General features: G+C 49.6%; 1 protein-coding gene across 1 annotated transcript in view; it reads right to left on the bottom strand.

Moving 5' to 3' along the window:
- Positions 1 to 15,737, bottom strand: part of ttc7b (tetratricopeptide repeat domain 7B) — a 16,272-nt gene extending 535 nt beyond the window's left edge. Inside the window, exons 1-20 of the mRNA XM_028982380.1 lie at positions 15,521 to 15,737; positions 14,960 to 15,114; positions 14,689 to 14,857; positions 13,140 to 13,273; positions 11,901 to 12,022; positions 11,765 to 11,788; positions 10,221 to 10,299; positions 9,123 to 9,304; positions 8,874 to 8,937; positions 8,654 to 8,791; positions 8,344 to 8,427; positions 6,361 to 6,465; positions 5,817 to 5,934; positions 5,663 to 5,720; positions 5,476 to 5,548; positions 4,774 to 4,934; positions 3,932 to 4,048; positions 1,575 to 1,672; positions 978 to 1,142; positions 91 to 138 (exon numbers count right to left, since the gene is read on the bottom strand). Of these exons, the coding sequence (XP_028838213.1) occupies positions 91 to 138; positions 978 to 1,142; positions 1,575 to 1,672; positions 3,932 to 4,048; positions 4,774 to 4,934; positions 5,476 to 5,548; positions 5,663 to 5,720; positions 5,817 to 5,934; positions 6,361 to 6,465; positions 8,344 to 8,427; positions 8,654 to 8,791; positions 8,874 to 8,937; positions 9,123 to 9,304; positions 10,221 to 10,299; positions 11,765 to 11,788; positions 11,901 to 12,022; positions 13,140 to 13,273; positions 14,689 to 14,857; positions 14,960 to 15,114; positions 15,521 to 15,641 (2,215 nt within the window). The 5' untranslated portion in view covers positions 15,642 to 15,737. The remainder of the gene's footprint in view (positions 1 to 90; positions 139 to 977; positions 1,143 to 1,574; positions 1,673 to 3,931; positions 4,049 to 4,773; positions 4,935 to 5,475; positions 5,549 to 5,662; positions 5,721 to 5,816; positions 5,935 to 6,360; positions 6,466 to 8,343; positions 8,428 to 8,653; positions 8,792 to 8,873; positions 8,938 to 9,122; positions 9,305 to 10,220; positions 10,300 to 11,764; positions 11,789 to 11,900; positions 12,023 to 13,139; positions 13,274 to 14,688; positions 14,858 to 14,959; positions 15,115 to 15,520) is intronic.
- Positions 15,738 to 15,873: the final 136 nt, after the last annotated feature.

The following is a 15,873-nucleotide window of genomic DNA, read 5'->3' as shown; positions in this document are numbered from 1 at the left end:
AGGAGAGTGTGTGAGAGAGAGAGAGAGAGAGAGAGAGAGAGAGAGAGAGCCGAGAGAGCGAGAGAGAAGGACAGAGAGAGAGTTACTTACAGCCTGAAAGAATGGTGTTAAAGTGAAAGTAAACATCTGCAGGGAGGCCTTCAAACAAAGACAAAAATTAAAACAAAAAGAGAAAATGATTATACACACACACACACACACACACACAGAAAATAAAAGCACTGGTATGGCTGTATATGAAGTGGTACATTATTAATATTTATTATTGAGTCCAAATCCAGGACCACAGGAGATCAGGGACCATTGATGGCCACTTTATTAGAGACCTTTGCCTGCAGCACCACCCTGTGTGTTGGAGGCAGTATTCCAGCTGCTGGTTTTTGGGCATCTAGATTCACCCACACCCCACACGCCCTCTAAGAGTGGACTCGCAGTGTCCAGCGCGGCCTCCAGCACTTCTACAGATTTATCACGCTGAAATATACTGTACTGAGATCTCGTCTTATGGGAGAGGAAAAACACACACACTGTAAAAAGTGAAGTGAATGTCACGTGATACACAGCAGCACAGCACATGGTGCACACAGTGAAATTTGTCCTCTGCATTTAACCATCACCCTGAGTGAGCAGTGGGCACCATGACAGGCGCCCGGGGAGCAGTGTGTGGGGACGGTGCTTTGCTCAGTGGCACCTCGGCGGATCAGGATTCGAACCAGCAACCTTCTGATTACGGGGCCGCTTCCTTAACCGCTAGGCCACCACTGCCCACACACACACACACACACACACACACACACACACACACACACACACACACACACACACACACACACACACACACACACACACACACACCTGCAAGTGAGTAAAGAGGTCATTAGTTTCCGTTCTGGTAGTTAGAGGCAAGCAGCAGGCTGGTGAGGAACACACGACGCCATGCGACTGGATGACCACACACACACGCCACAGTGTATTACTAGTGGAGGAGGGGCGTCGATGAAGGGCGTGGTCACAAAAGGCGTGGCCAGTTGGCTTCAGTGAAGGTTCAGCCTTAGACGTGTGGGAGGGGAGTGGAGGAGCATATAGAGCGGGAACAAAAAACAGGGGCGAGACGGGCTCCGCCCCTGAGGAGGAGGAGGAGGCTAAAACAAACAGAACGAGAAAGAGCACAAATAAGAAGGAAAAGAAACACAATACAGCTGAAATTAAATGGGAGAGGAAGAACTAGAGAGGGAACGTGTTTTTTTTATCTAATAATTTTGGCCACGTAAACATAAGGAATATAATGGTTCTGTTCCCCCTGTTACGTTATTGATCATAAGTCTCATATTAATGGCTGTGTGGCATACAGGTGGAGGATAACACACTGGCACGGTTACTATCGCTGTGGATGCGGTTGCCATGGTGTGTTGAGAATGCTGGTGCCGGGGCGTGGCTGTGGAGTCGGGGCTGGATGCCTGGCACAGACTTCAGGCGTGTCGGCCAGTGGACTACGGTGATTTGAGATTGACGCATCGAGTCCGCGCCCTTTGTGGGAGGGGCCTGTGTGCATTCAGGGGGTGGATGAGCCTCACCTGTCTCTGGGTCACTGAAGTCAGGCAGGGTCATGGCATTCAGCTGCCTCCTGTCCGCTATGGCTCTGTCCAGCAAGCTGCTGCCCCGTCCAGAGTCACTGAGAACACACACACACACACACACATGAAATATGGAGACAGCGAGACAGAAGAGGGGGAAGGAGCAGGAGGGTCTGGTGAACGGATGATGGAGCCTCTACAGCCGCTCTGCAGGAGGCAGAATGTGATGAAATCCAGGGCAATGCTGCAGCCCACACACACACGGCCAATTCAATATGTCACCTCAAACGTCTGAGCAAGGACCCTGACCAGTCTTATGTCTCAGGTTATTTCTCAAGTTGATACCGATGACTAGTATTTCGCAGCCAAAACACACTGGACCATTTTAGAACTAACATATTCCTCATTATCTGAAAATGCATTGCTTGTTGCACAGGAGGGTTACAGCATAAAAATATTCAAAACATAGCTTTTACCAAAAAACTGAATTCTCTGAAACAATACAGTAATAATAATCATGACACGTGGAGGAGATGACCTCTTTCTGGAAACATCAACAGGTCTGCAGCACCCCAGGTGTCCCATATGGGAGTATTTTGCTGCTCTTCATGAGAGATGCTGGATGTTCATGTGAAGGACCTCTCTTTAAATACACAAGTGGCAGGAAATATCACTGTGTGAGTCCAACTTGCCTTTGCTACTGGACATTTTTTCTAGGGTTATCCTATTTATGAAAGTGAAGTATTTGTCATTATGATACACAGCACAGCACACTGTGCACACAACGAAATGTGTCCTCTGTATTTAACCATCACCCTTGGTGAGCAGTGCAGTATTTGGGGATGGTGCTTTACTCAGCGGCGGATTGGGATTCCAACCGGCAACCTACAGTATCGGCGGTTGGGTGTGATCGCGGTACAGTATCGGCGGTCGGGTGGTGTCGCGGTACAGTATCGCCGGTCGGGTGTGTGATCGCGGTACAGTATCGGCGGTCGGGTGGTGTCGCGGTACAGTATCGCCGGTCGGGTGGTGTCGCGGTACAGTATCGGCGGTCGGGTGGTGTCGCGGTACAGTATCGCCGGTCGGGTGTGTGATCGCGGTACAGTATCGGCGGTCGGGTGTGATCGCGGTGCAGTATCGGCGGTCGGGTGTGATCGCGGTGCAGTATCGGCGGTCGGGTGTGTGATCGCGGTACAGTATCGGCGGTCGGGTGTGTGATCGCGGTACAGTATCGGCGGTCGGGGTGGTGTCGCGGTGCAGTATCGGCGTCGGGGTGTGATCGCGGTACAGTATCCGGCGGTCGTGATGTGATCGCGGTACAGTATCGGGCGGTCGAGGGTGTGATCGCGGTACAGTATCGGCGGTCGGGTGTGATCGCGGTACAGTATCGGCGGTCGGGTGTGATCGCGGTACAGTATCGGCGGTCGGGTGTGATCGCGGTACAGTATCGGCGGTCGGGTGTGATCGCGGTACAGTATCGGCGGTCGGGTGGGGTCGCCGTACAGTATCGGCGGTCGGGTGGTGTCGCGGTACAGTATCGGCGGTCGGGTGTGATCGCGGTACAGTATCGGCGGTCGGGTGGTGTCGCGGTGCAGTATCGGCGGTCGGGTGGTGTCGCGGTACAGTATCGGCGGTCGGGGTGGTGTCGCGGTACAGTATCGGCGGTCGGGTGTGTGATCGCGGTACAGTATCGGCGGTCGGGTGGTGTCGCGGTACAGTATCGCCGGTCGGGTGGTGTCGCGGTACAGTATCGGCGGTCGGGTGGTGTCGCGGTACAGTATCGCCGGTCGGGTGGTGTCGCGTACAGTATCGCCGGTCTGGTGGTGTCGCGGTACAGTATCGGCGGTCGGGTGGTGTCGCGGTACAGTATCGCCGGTCGGGTGGTGTCGCGGTACAGTATCGGCGGTCGGGTGGTGTCGCGGTACAGTATCGGCGGTCGGGTGGTGTCGCGGTACAGTATCGGCGGTCGGGTGTGATCGCGGTACAGTATTGGCGGTCGGGTGGTGATCGCGGTACAGTATCGGCGGTCGGGTGGTGTCGCGGTACAGTATCGGCGGTCGGGTGGTGATCGCGGTACAGTATCGGCGGTCGGGTGGTGTCGCGGTACAGTATTGTCGGTCGGGTGGTACAGTATCGGCGGTCGGGTGGTGTCGCGGTACAGTATCGCCGGTCGGGTGGTGTCGCGGTACAGTATCGGCGGTCGGGTGGTGTCGCGGTACAGTATCGGCGGTCGGGTGGTGTCGCGGTACAGTATCGGCGGTCGGGTGGTGTCGCGGTACAGTATCGGCGGTCGGGTGGTGTCGCGGTGCAGTATCGCCGGTCGGGTGGTACAGTATTGGTCGGGTGTAGCTCCCTACCTGGGGTTAGTGAGGTTGTAGCAGGACTTCCAGATCTGCAGCATGTGTTTGCAGGTGAGCAGCGCTTCCTCAGGGCCTCTGCAGAGAGTCTCAAGTTTCACCTTGGTAAACAGCAGGCTGTAGGAACATGAAGAAGAGTCTCCATGATAAAGAACGTCTGTAGGTTCTCGCTCCGTACGGATCAGTCCCTGTTTAAGGATGAATCACACACACACACCACACACACACACACACACACACACACACACACACACTCCTCTGCGTGCTTATGCATGTGAGAGCTGCAGCATTAAACAGAGTGAATAATGCATCCCAATCGCTGTAGTAGAGTATGGAGAACCTATGTTTCAATCCTCTAACATTAAAAATACAAGAATAAATTAATGGGTGTGTTCTACTTTTTAAAGTAGTGCTGCATTTGTAATGTTCACACACACACACAGTTAATTTAAATGACACAAATGTTTGAGAGTGCATGAACGCATACACACGCAGAGAATTTAGCGGCCTCACTAGACCCCTGAGGCACAGCTGATGCTCAATCATGCCTACAGTAGAACTGCGGGAAAACAGAGATGGGAGGAAGCAAAGAAATTGCAAAAAATAAAAAATAAAAAAATGGTTCATGTTATATAAGTAAGTAACCAAACAAACACACACACACACACACACACACACAATGTTTGTACAGGTCTGAGGGATGAAAAGGGGACAGGGGACGGATCTCAGGGCTACACACTGTGAACACTGGTGGGTAAACTGACCAGAGAACAGTTCTCAGGCCTTCTGATTAGGGGCAGTGATCAACAGACACAGCGGGGTTGGGGACGGTCGATTCTTACACAAAGTTCTCGGGGTACTCGCTCAGCGCCATTTCCACAATGTTGAGCGCGTCGTGGTAATGCTTCTGCGCCGACAGCAGCAGGGCCAGCAGGTGGAGACAGTGGACGTCGTCGCCCTGCAACTGCAGAGCCTGCCGGACGTAACCCAGCGCCTCCGGGATCTGCAACAACGCAACGCGGCGAATTACAGCAGCGCCGACGCCACACACACACACACACACACACACACACACACACACACGCGCACACACGCGCACACACACACACACACGCGCACACACGCGCGCGCTACGGGACGCTCCCTGCGGGTCTCCAGCAGACAGCACATCATCAACCACCACCGGGAGGCCGCACCTCTGCCCCCGAACTGCCTACAGTTCGGTCCGTCGCCATGGAAACATCCCTTCACAACAGGTACCACGCCGTCCGATTTCTACAGCAACTCTGTGGTGGTCGCGACCTTTACCAGGCGGGCGGAGTTAAAGAATGGAACCGCCAGACAAAACCGAGTCGATAGGACAGAGGAGGGGAGGACGTGACGACCACAGCAAACCCATAAAGGACCATCTTATCATGTCTTAAATGTATAAACGTTTCCCTGATAAACCGGTATGAAATAATCAATACATATCAGACTGGGTATAAAAATATTGACACGTCCTGTAGTCAGCTGGACAGAGCTCAGCGTGTGATTGGCTGTACCTGACGGGAGACGGCCAGCTGCAGCGCCAGGTAGAAAGCGGCCAGGTGGTCGGTAGGGGACAGACTCTGGGCTCTGGAGGGGGTAGACAGAGAGAGAGAGGGAGAGAGAGCGAGAGAAATCCCTATGTGCATGAGTAACACACCATGGCGCCATCTTGTGACCAGAAGAGAACCACAGCGTCGATACCTCTGAAACGCCCCCAGGGCTTTCTTCTGGTACTCCTCCTGCATCCCCCGCAGAGACGCTGGACAGCGGACAGCAGGGTTACACGTCATACGCTTATTCCCTCCGAGTGTACATGCATGTGTGGACATATTGTGCGTGTTCCTGTCGTTCTCACCATCGGTAGCTCTGAGGCTGTAGACGAGGCCAACTGCCAGGTAGCCTTTAGCTCTGAACTCTGCAGCCTTCTCACCCATGTCCAGAACCATCTGAGCAAAGCGTTCACCCTCCTCCAGCTGCACACACACACACAGGAAAAAAACTTCAGTCACAAACATAAAATGTTGTTTTCTTGCATTAAAAAACAGATATTCATTGGTAGGGGTTTTAGAAAAATACATCGCGATATATCAGCAATACATCGCGATATTTTACGTGGTGATAATATAGCAATACAAGGACATTAAATATCAATATTTCTGTAAACAACTCTAGTCCAAATTCTGTTCTGATTTATTATGTTCTGGCTTAATTATAGATAATTATATAATATGATCCACACAGATCGTACACAGCATCTTGCATATCAGCTCCGTTTTTACATTTTCAGTGAACTGTAAAATATGTGTACAGCATCACAATATTTCATGTATCGCAAGGTCCTTGCCAATGCACAACCCTATCCATTAGAATACCACAGCTGATCGGCTAAAGCCTCTCACCCAGTGCAGATTTCCGATACAGAGCTTGACAGCCAGCAGTGGGATGGTTGGGTCGTCTGGCTTCAGTCGAATGCACTCCTTCAGAACTTTCACCGCCCGTGCCGACTGGTGAGAGAGGAGAGGCAGAGACTCTTATTTCCAGAAACATTTACGTCAGTCATTATCACTGCACCTGCTACTACTGGACAGCAGGGGTGTTGAAATGAATTCTGCATGGATGTGGACGATTCTGCATGGATGCAGTGCAGAACATAACCGATCATATTATAATGATTTTCTGGCGGCATCTTAAAAATTCTTGTTAAAAAGTAGTGCCGGTAGTATTGGGCATCTAATATTAGCTTCAAATACTGGCTTCAGTCCGAAGCATCAGAGGCTCAAAATCAATTGGTTGGCAATAGAAGCAAATTCGGTCGAACCTGTATCTCTGGAAGCTTTGGTGCACTCTCCTATTCTGTCTTCCACTTTGCCTTATACCAAGAATAGGATTGTTAAAACCTCTCTAAGAAACCTTCACCTATGCCCCGCCGGTTGCAAATCACCAGTTCCCTCCATCTTTGGTTGATGATCTGTTCGCTATGTGGTCAAAAGCTGGCATTCGCTGTTTTAAAGACCTATACACAACCTTTTTCACAACTGCTTCATAAATCTTCTCTTCCTCAGCATCATTTCATCAGATGCTTGCAGGTGCGTAGCTTTGCTCATCATACTTATCCCAACATTTCCCAATCTACCCCCAGATGACCTTCTCAAACCAACTCCATCTCTGAAAGGTTCGGTTTCTTATATTTATAATCCAATTTTTAAATTTATGTGCCAATTCCCTAACCCCTCTGAAGACACTTTGGGAGGAGGATTTGGGACAGGAAATTCCTGATGAGATTCTGCTGCAAGTTCATGGATCATCTAGACTTGGCCTCATACACCGTCCATATTACAGTAAGGTGCCTTATGAGAGCGTCAGTCCTTGGTGTGACCGATGTCAGCAGTCCTCTGCCAATATTATTCATATGTTCTGGCTTTGCCCTTCTTTACACCAGTACTGGACTGAGATATTTGACATGCTGTCAGAATTTGTGGGGGAAAAGAGTAGAGCCCAACCCACTTGGGGCATTGTTTGGGGTTTTCTCCTCACCTCCTTCATTGTCTGCTCATCAAAGGGACATGCTGGTCTTTTACTACCTTACTGGCGAGAAGATTAATTTCAACAAACTGGACATCCTCTGAACCTGCCAGCCAAATTCACTGGATACGAGATATTCTTTACTTCGTTAAACTAGAAAAGATAAAGACTTTCACTCAGGGGTTCCTTTAAGACATTTAAAAAGATTTCTCGATCTGTTTAAGAGTAAGAATTTCCCTTCTGTACCTGGGTGATACAGTTCATGTCTCGGTGGTTTTCATTTTTATTTGTTTTTATATAGGTTGATTGTGTGATGTTTTTTTTTTCTTTTTTAGTGTAGTATCTGTATGTGTGTGTGTGTGTGTGCGTGTGTGTGCGTGTATATATATATATATATATATATATATTTTTTTTATTGGGGTCTAGATTGGGAATTGTTTGAGCTGTTTTCTTTTGTAACTTCCTGAGAATATTGTTATTGCTTATGCTCTAGTTCCAATAAACAAAGTAAAAAAAAAAAGTAGTTTTGCGCTGCTCGTCACGCCAGTTGGCGGCCTTGTGCTCACACTGCGGTCACAGTTGAAATGGAAAGCCTGATCTCCTCAGTCCAGAGATCTACAACACTACACTGTCACCTTACTGGGAGTTTAGAAATCCACGGCCTTTTGTTTTTCTCGCCGAGACCTGTGGCGAGCGCAACTTGCTGCTTTTTTTTAATGAAATGTTAATTTGATTTGCAATTCTGGACCACCGCCCTCAGGTGATGCATTTTATTTATCTCCAGCTAGAGATGCAAGATGAAGCTCTTCCAGCTGCACTACACAGACCCATCTAGATCCAAATCTGGAACAACGACCTACCTTCCCAGCAGCCATGAGGGACAGAGCCAGCTGGTACCAGAGGTGGAACTCTTCAAACGCAAACTTCATGGCCCTTTCTAAACACTGGGGGATCGAGAGAGAGAGAGAGAGAGAACACCTCAAAACATAGCATGTCGATTATAAGGAGCCACACGGAGGTGCAGCGTGGCCTCAAACCTACAAGGTTGTGAGATTTTTCCTCCTGCCCTCCAAAGTCATGTACGCTAGATGGATTGGTGACTGAATTGTCTGTAGGTGTGTGTGTGTGTGTGTGTGTGTGTGTGTGTCAGTGACGTAGGTGATTTCTCACCTCTGAGAGCATCTCGTACTGGCCACGCCGCCCCAGCGCGATGGTCAGAAGATCGTACACGACAGACGCGCTCTGGAGGCTGATGATGCGGTCGTTGTTGTGCTCTGGAATCCGACTCAGCACCGCGTCCCTGTTGGCCTGCGGACGGACACGGAGCAAGACGTGTGTGAGGGACACGTCCGAACCTGCTGAAACGTCTCAGTCGGACAGGGAGACGTACCATAGACTCGCTGATTAACAGCAGCAGTAAAGCCTCCTCTGTGTTCTCCTGTGGGCAAAACAAACTGGAACAAGACAGAAGGGTTAAGATGGCAGAACCTTCACCAGTCAATCCGGACAAATACATCCACTTCCAGAGTTTCTTCTTCTGCTGCCACATGTTCTAAATGTCAGGGTCAGAGCCGAGAGGGGACAATGTCCCATGGGGAAATGGCAGTACTACACTTCCTTTTAAAAGCCAGCCACATACACAGCGTACTTTTCTCCAGAGTAGATGCGGGGTCTGCGGCTGAGGGCGTAGTCCTTGGTGTGCGAGGTCTGGCGCAGGGGGTCGTCCAGGGGGGAGTGGTGGGGCGGGTCCTCCAGCGGACTCCAGTAGCTCTGATCACACATCCCTCTCAGCAGGATCTCCGCAAGCTGCCTAGCAATGGTCTATACACACACACACACACACACACACACACACACACAGAAAAAAAAAACACAATAGGATCATAAAAACGCTATATAATCTTGTATGCTCTACAGACTAGAGCTGTAACTGTTGGGCCGGGTCGGTCAGAAAACCCAAACTTCCGGTCTATAGTACCTATCCTTTCCGCATGAGTCGCTGCTTGTAAAAAGTGTTTCGCAATGTTGTAAATTTGTTACGTTAGACGTTTTCAACGAAATGTTTGTATGATTTGCAATTCTCGACCACCGTCGTCAGGTCACGCGTTTTAATTATCGCGAGCCGGATGCTGTGGAGGTGAAATGGTGGCAAGCAGCTGGCGACTGAACTTCAAACCTGCACATACAAAGAAATCCGGGCTTTTAAAAACCTAAACATTGCAAGAACTCATGGGGTCGTGGCTGTATGGAAATGGCGCAGTAAAAACACTGACTGTGTGGCTGTCGTTTATTTAAACGCACCACACAGCATAACAGTCGACTTGGGTCGGGCTGAGGCCAGGACGGTCCTAACTTTTCAGGAACGATTACAGCGCTAATATAGTCTCTATGTAGCACGCAGTGAAAAACAAGGAGAATAAGAACATGAACCTAACACTGCTGTTTTTCTTTTGCAATGAATTATTTTACATTTACGGCATTTACCAGACACCCTTATCCAGAGCGACTTACAAATCAGTAGTTACAGGGACAGTCCCCCCTGGAGCAACTTTAGGGTTAAGTGTCTTGCTCAGGGACACTATGGTAGTAAGTGGGATTTGAACCTGGGTCTTCCCATTTTATTCCTTTAATGTGTGTATGTGGTAAGGAATTGCGGTTGGGGGCCATTACTTGTCTTAAGGGGAAAAAGGTTGAAACTGTGAACGTCGGTGAAACTGGAAGACCTGACAGTACTCACCATTCGCAGGTTCTGGGTGGTTCTGGTCTCCACGGCGCGGAGAATCTCTCTGAAGCGGCCCACGCCCCTGGTCAGGTTGCTGCACATGGAAAACAAACAGGTCACTTCCCCAATTTGTCCACGATGACCATAGCGCCCCCATTTGATATGGGGCGCTTCCATTCTGAGAAGCAACACTAAAGGGATACTGAATTCCTTCACACATTTCGATTTTTGGTCAGAGCAGCAGTTGTCCCACCATCACCCTAATAACTAGTATGTGTTTCCAGCACAATAGCAGAAGTGAGACGATCACAGCGCCCAGGCATGGCCACCTTCCATCTCCATTGAAGCAAACAGGCCTGCGGGGGCTTTCAAGTGCAGAAAGCTGGAAATCTTGGATCGGGTTCGGTGTCAATTTCTATCATTTTAGTCGGGTACTTTGCGGTTCAACTCGTTTTAGGTGATTCTTAAAAGTGTTTCGCATGTTGTAAATTAGTTTTATTAAATGTGCATTTTTAATTAAATGTTAATTTGTAATTCTCTGCCACCATCGGCGGGAAAATGGATGCTGAGGAGGGGAAACGGAGGTTATACTCTTATTTTACACTTTAAACCCGCTCATTTCTCCAAACATTTCCTTTCTCTCTTAGTCTACCGCTCACGGAGAGCAAAGGAAGCCGAGCTTTTAAAAAGCTGGACTTGTCGGGTCAATTTACAGCTCTAAGGTGTGGTACACAGCTGCAGATGCTGGTCCTACACGTGAACAGTAGATTCCAAGGAGGTCCAATCAGTTCTTTACGGGTTTGCACGAATAGTTTGTCTTCCTGTCAAACAATGTCGTGATCCAATGGATTTTCAGAAGCGACTCAGCACCCTGACATCAGCATCAGGATCAGTTCCACAGAGGAAAATAAGGCAATCGGCCCTTTTCCTCCTCAGTATTCCCACTATGACCCAAGGAACGTTCTCTAAGAAGAAATGGAGAAATCAACGGTTTCTGGGCAACTCACACACACACAGACAGAGCAGAAAGGTGTCCACCATTTTGACAGGCCTCTACAGAGACCTGTTCCAAATTCCTCCTAATTGAAGTGTGAGCTCCACCAGAACCCAGAGGAAGGCGCTGAGCCGAGAACAAGAGTACGCAGACTGACATCAGCAGGAGAAAATCCTCCAAACCCTCCCTCCAGCAGAGCTCCAATCACGTTTAAAAATGCACCTTCATCGCATCCAGAATTCATTTTCATGTGAAGTGAAAGTGAAGTGACTGTCACTGTGAAACACTGCAGCACAGCACATGGTGACACAACAAAATGTGTCCTCTGCTTTTAACCATCACCCTTGGTGAGCAGTGGGCGGCCATGACAGGCGCCCGGGGCAGCTCGGGATTCGAACCGCGCAAACTTCTGATTACGGGGCTGCTTCTTTAGTCCACCTCTGCCCCATGCGCAGATGTTGGACCTGCTGGTCTACGTCTCTAGAAGCCTACACATCTCTGTTCTAGGGACATTTATTGAGAAGGGACTACACTACTGGATCTACAGGCCAGACCAGATACATACTGGTGGTCCTCATTTAACCTGTAGCTTCAGACACCAGAAAGCAGCAAGAAGAGAATCACACAGAGGTTAAACACAGCAAAACTGAGCGGCAAAGCAGATGTGTGGGTTTTCAGGTCTGAGTGAATATGTCCTTCACCCGTTTTTGAAGTGGATGACGTGAGCCCGTTGGAGGCCAGTCTCCAGGAAGTAGCCCAGTTCTTGTTCCTGGGCCACTGGGCCAGGCTTCGGACTTCGGTTCTGCATTCCTGCACTGATTGCCTACAGAATACAACACATACGTCGGTACACAGGACAAGACCCTTTAAAACGTCAGTAACATATTTAAACACTTGTCTTGACGGATCAGTGAAGCTTCGGATCTTCTGCAGCTGTGGACTAATCAAGGTCACTCACGAATTACCAGAACTGCAGCCAATCAGCTGCCACCGCCCTACAAAAGGAGAACGACCTCGGAGAGGTTTTGAATAGCAGCATCAGGAGTTCCGGACGCAGAGGCGTGTGTCGCGGGTCAGATGAACGGGAGTTAACGGGGGATCCGTTGGGGGTAAATGAATCGGTAACAGATTGGGACCAATGGCAGAGATTTTCCTTGTGAAAATGACAAAGTCACGTCGCGTGCATGAAACCACGCCTACTTGCGGCACGAGGCATTAAAAATAAAAAATAAAAAAGCAGAGTTTCCAAAAAAAACAAGGCCTTAAAAATACTGCAGACCTAATAAATAAAATAAAACAAGCCTTCAACCTGTCAGTAATCCAGTGGTCACCGAGCACTTCCGGGCCCAATCCGTACCACTTGCCTGATCGGGTCGGGTTAGGTTTAGGCCGTAACATGGTGGCTTTCGGGGTACGCATGCGGGCGAGTGGTAAGCATGCATGGAAGTGACCAGGGGAGGCCCTAACCTGTTGTCATAAGACAAACTACTGAGCATACTGTTTTAATGTAAACTGCCCAGATATTATTTTACCTGCTATACGATCATGCTATATGTTGTGTCTGTAAAATGTTTACAATAAAACTTCCTGCTGCAGTGTTTTTGCTATGGGCACGTCACCCTTTCAAAAAACGTTACATTTTAATTGACTTCTCCAATTATTTAGCCCAAAATATACTACCGTTTATGATCAAATTTATATTGCAATATGAATTTTATGCCATTTCGCACAGCGCTAAATACAAACAATAAAACAAGAGCCCAAAAATATAACAAGAGATCAAATGTTGGCTAAGACACAGCAGTGTGTATATAGATGGCAACAGGCACTTTTAAAATACACTGGCCCACCAGTGCGACTACTGCTGGTCTCCATGGAAACAGCAAAAGCTTCATCTCCAATCAGACCGACAAGAACTGCAGAGAGCAAACAAGACCAACCTTCTCAGCTTCCTGCAGGTAGATGAGGGCGATATCTCCAGATTTCTCGTAGCAGGTGATGATCTCCTGATCCCGGTCCACACTCCGGTTGGACAGCGCTGGGGAACCAAATGGAATCTTCTCCAAACAAAGACCTGAAGCAGAGAAAAGACATCAAGCAAAGTGCTGGTCAGGATTAGAACTGCTTTTTAACCAGTACAGTACAGGTCAGGATTAGGTCTGATTTATAACCAGTACAGTACTGGTCAGGATTAAACCTGCTTTTTAACCAGTACAGTACTGGTCAGGATTAAGCCTGTTTGTTTTAAACTAATACAGTACTGGTCAGGATTAGGTTTGCTACAAATGAGCAAAATGGCTGAAAATGGCACCAAAGAGGGCAGCAAATCTAACACTTACACATGCACATGCGTACACATTGCACAAACAATACAAAAATGTATAAATACATTATAATTTTTCTTCGTCTAGCACCTAACAATCTCTGAGCATGCTCTTCACTGACAAGTCTGAGCCTTATCAGGGCTCTCAGTTTGTAAACTCAATATTCTATAGAAATCGAACGAGAATCGCTGGTGTCTTCCTCTTGTAAGTCGCTTTGGATAAAAGTGTCTGCTAAATAAAGTAAAGTAAAAAGTAAAGTAAAGCAGCAAAGTCATGGTTTAGTATGTTAATAAACTGTTTATTATCTCTGGTGTCTTCGGTTTCGGTCTGGCAATATCAGGGAAAAAAAAATGTAATTGTTCAATACAGGAAAATATATCACGTTCAGTTTTTGAGCCAACTCATTTACATTTACAGCATTTATCGGACGTCCTTATCCACAGCAACTTACAATCAGTAGTTACAGGGACAGTCCCCCCCTGGAGACACTCAGGGTTAAGTGTCCTGCTCAGGGACACGATGGTAGTAAGTGGGGTTTGAACCTGGGTCTTCTGGTTGATAAGCGAGTGTGTTACCCGCTAGATCTCTACCACCCCGTCGCCTTCAGTGAGCAGCCATGAAGGGCATCTGGGGAGCAGCACGTGGGGATGGTACCTTCACCAAGGAGTTCTCTCATTTACGAGTCGCTTCCTTACCCACTAGACCACCGCTGCCCCAGATCTTCACGCGTATGGACACTCAGCGGCATCATATACACAGAGCCCGGCACAGCAGAAAGACAATGCTGCCTCGCTGTGGCGAGATGCAGTACTGCAGCGCTGTGAAACACATGACACACTCGCATGCGTCTGTTATTGGCATCTTGGTGGTTGGAGGATTAGAGCTATGCTAAGCCTCAAAAAAAAAAACTTTGCCCTGGATTTTCTGCTCCTACTGTTCTAAGGAAATCTCAAAGTGAAGTGTCACATGTGATACACAGCAGTACAGCATGCGGTGCGCACAGTGAAATTTGTCCTCTGCATTTAACCCATCACCCTGAGTGAGCAGTGGGCAGCCATGACAGGCGCCCGGGGAGCAGTGTGTGGGGACGGTGCTTTGCTCGGTGGCACCTCAGTGGCACCTTGGCAGAATCAGCAGACGGTGAGCAGGGACAGGGTCAACTCACCCTTGGTGGCGTAGGCCTCGGCGATCATGGACAGACGGTAGACCGGGGTGCCCACCAGCTGCAGCTGGTCCAGGTTGACCCGGCTGTACTGGCTCAGCGCCTCCCTGTGGTCACCCTCCACGTACGAGAGCTTCGCCATCAGCAGACTGGCCTCCTGCATGTAGTCCGGCTGGGGAGAGGGAGAGGGAGAGAGAGAGAGAGAGAGAGAGAGAGAGAGTGTTTGGTGGCCTGCGCGCCACCCGTCTCCACGGGCCCCGCCGTCCCCACTCACCTTGAGGTTCCCTCGGTCCAGCGCCGCCGTCAGGTGCTTCCGGACCTCCACCAGGCGAGGCCTGTTACCGCGGGGACTGGCCCCTTGTTTGATGGGGTTCTCCTTCAGGTACTGCTGGAGTTTGGCCTCCCCCAGCAGCAGCTCGCCCAGGTCATCTACACACACACACACACACACAGCACAATCTACGGAGGAAACGAGCCAAACCACCGCAAACAGTCCCCACCACTCACTCCACTCACTGGAGGAGACACTTCATTTATCTCTGCAGGTACCGGAGGACACGCCCACCTGTCCGTACGACCTGTTTTCATCATTTCCCATCAAACTAGCAACTCCCCTGTCTCCAGAGAACCAGAGCCGGAATACCGCAGGGTTCTGGGCCTAAATGCAGGACGAGGAAGCCGGTTCGCCCTCCGGCGGGCATCTGAAGGTAAAACGCACCGCGGACGGGGCGAGGAGGCCTGCTGTCACGCCACGAAGCGGCGGTGCGCAGCTAGCGCTAGCCTTAGCCGCTAGCGACGTGCTAACGCTAGCGGCAGCAGGGGCGGAATCACCCACCGTTGGAGATGAGCTTCGCCGACAGCTGCCGCACCAGTTCGGGGATCTTGTCCCACTGCGCCTCGGAGCGGCATCGCTCGATCTCCGTTTCCAGTCGTGACCCAGACTTTCTGGCTGTCATCTTGCCCCCTCCTACTCCGCGACTCCTGCCTTACTGCCGATGAGCAGCGTTACCGCACACAGTGCTGCGGGGAAACTGCGCCCCCTATGGACAGATAATGGTACATAAACAATACAACTACACAGCGCCCCCTATGGACATATACAGGTAACTATACAATACAACTACACAGCGCCCCCTATGGACAGATACAGGTAACTATTCAATACAACTACACAGCGCCCCCTAAAGA

Source organism: Denticeps clupeoides, chromosome 1 (assembly GCF_900700375.1).
Source record: "Denticeps clupeoides chromosome 1, fDenClu1.1, whole genome shotgun sequence".
Lineage (NCBI taxonomy): Eukaryota > Metazoa > Chordata > Actinopteri > Clupeiformes > Denticipitidae > Denticeps > Denticeps clupeoides.
This window is presented reverse-complemented; position numbering and strand designations above follow the sequence as displayed.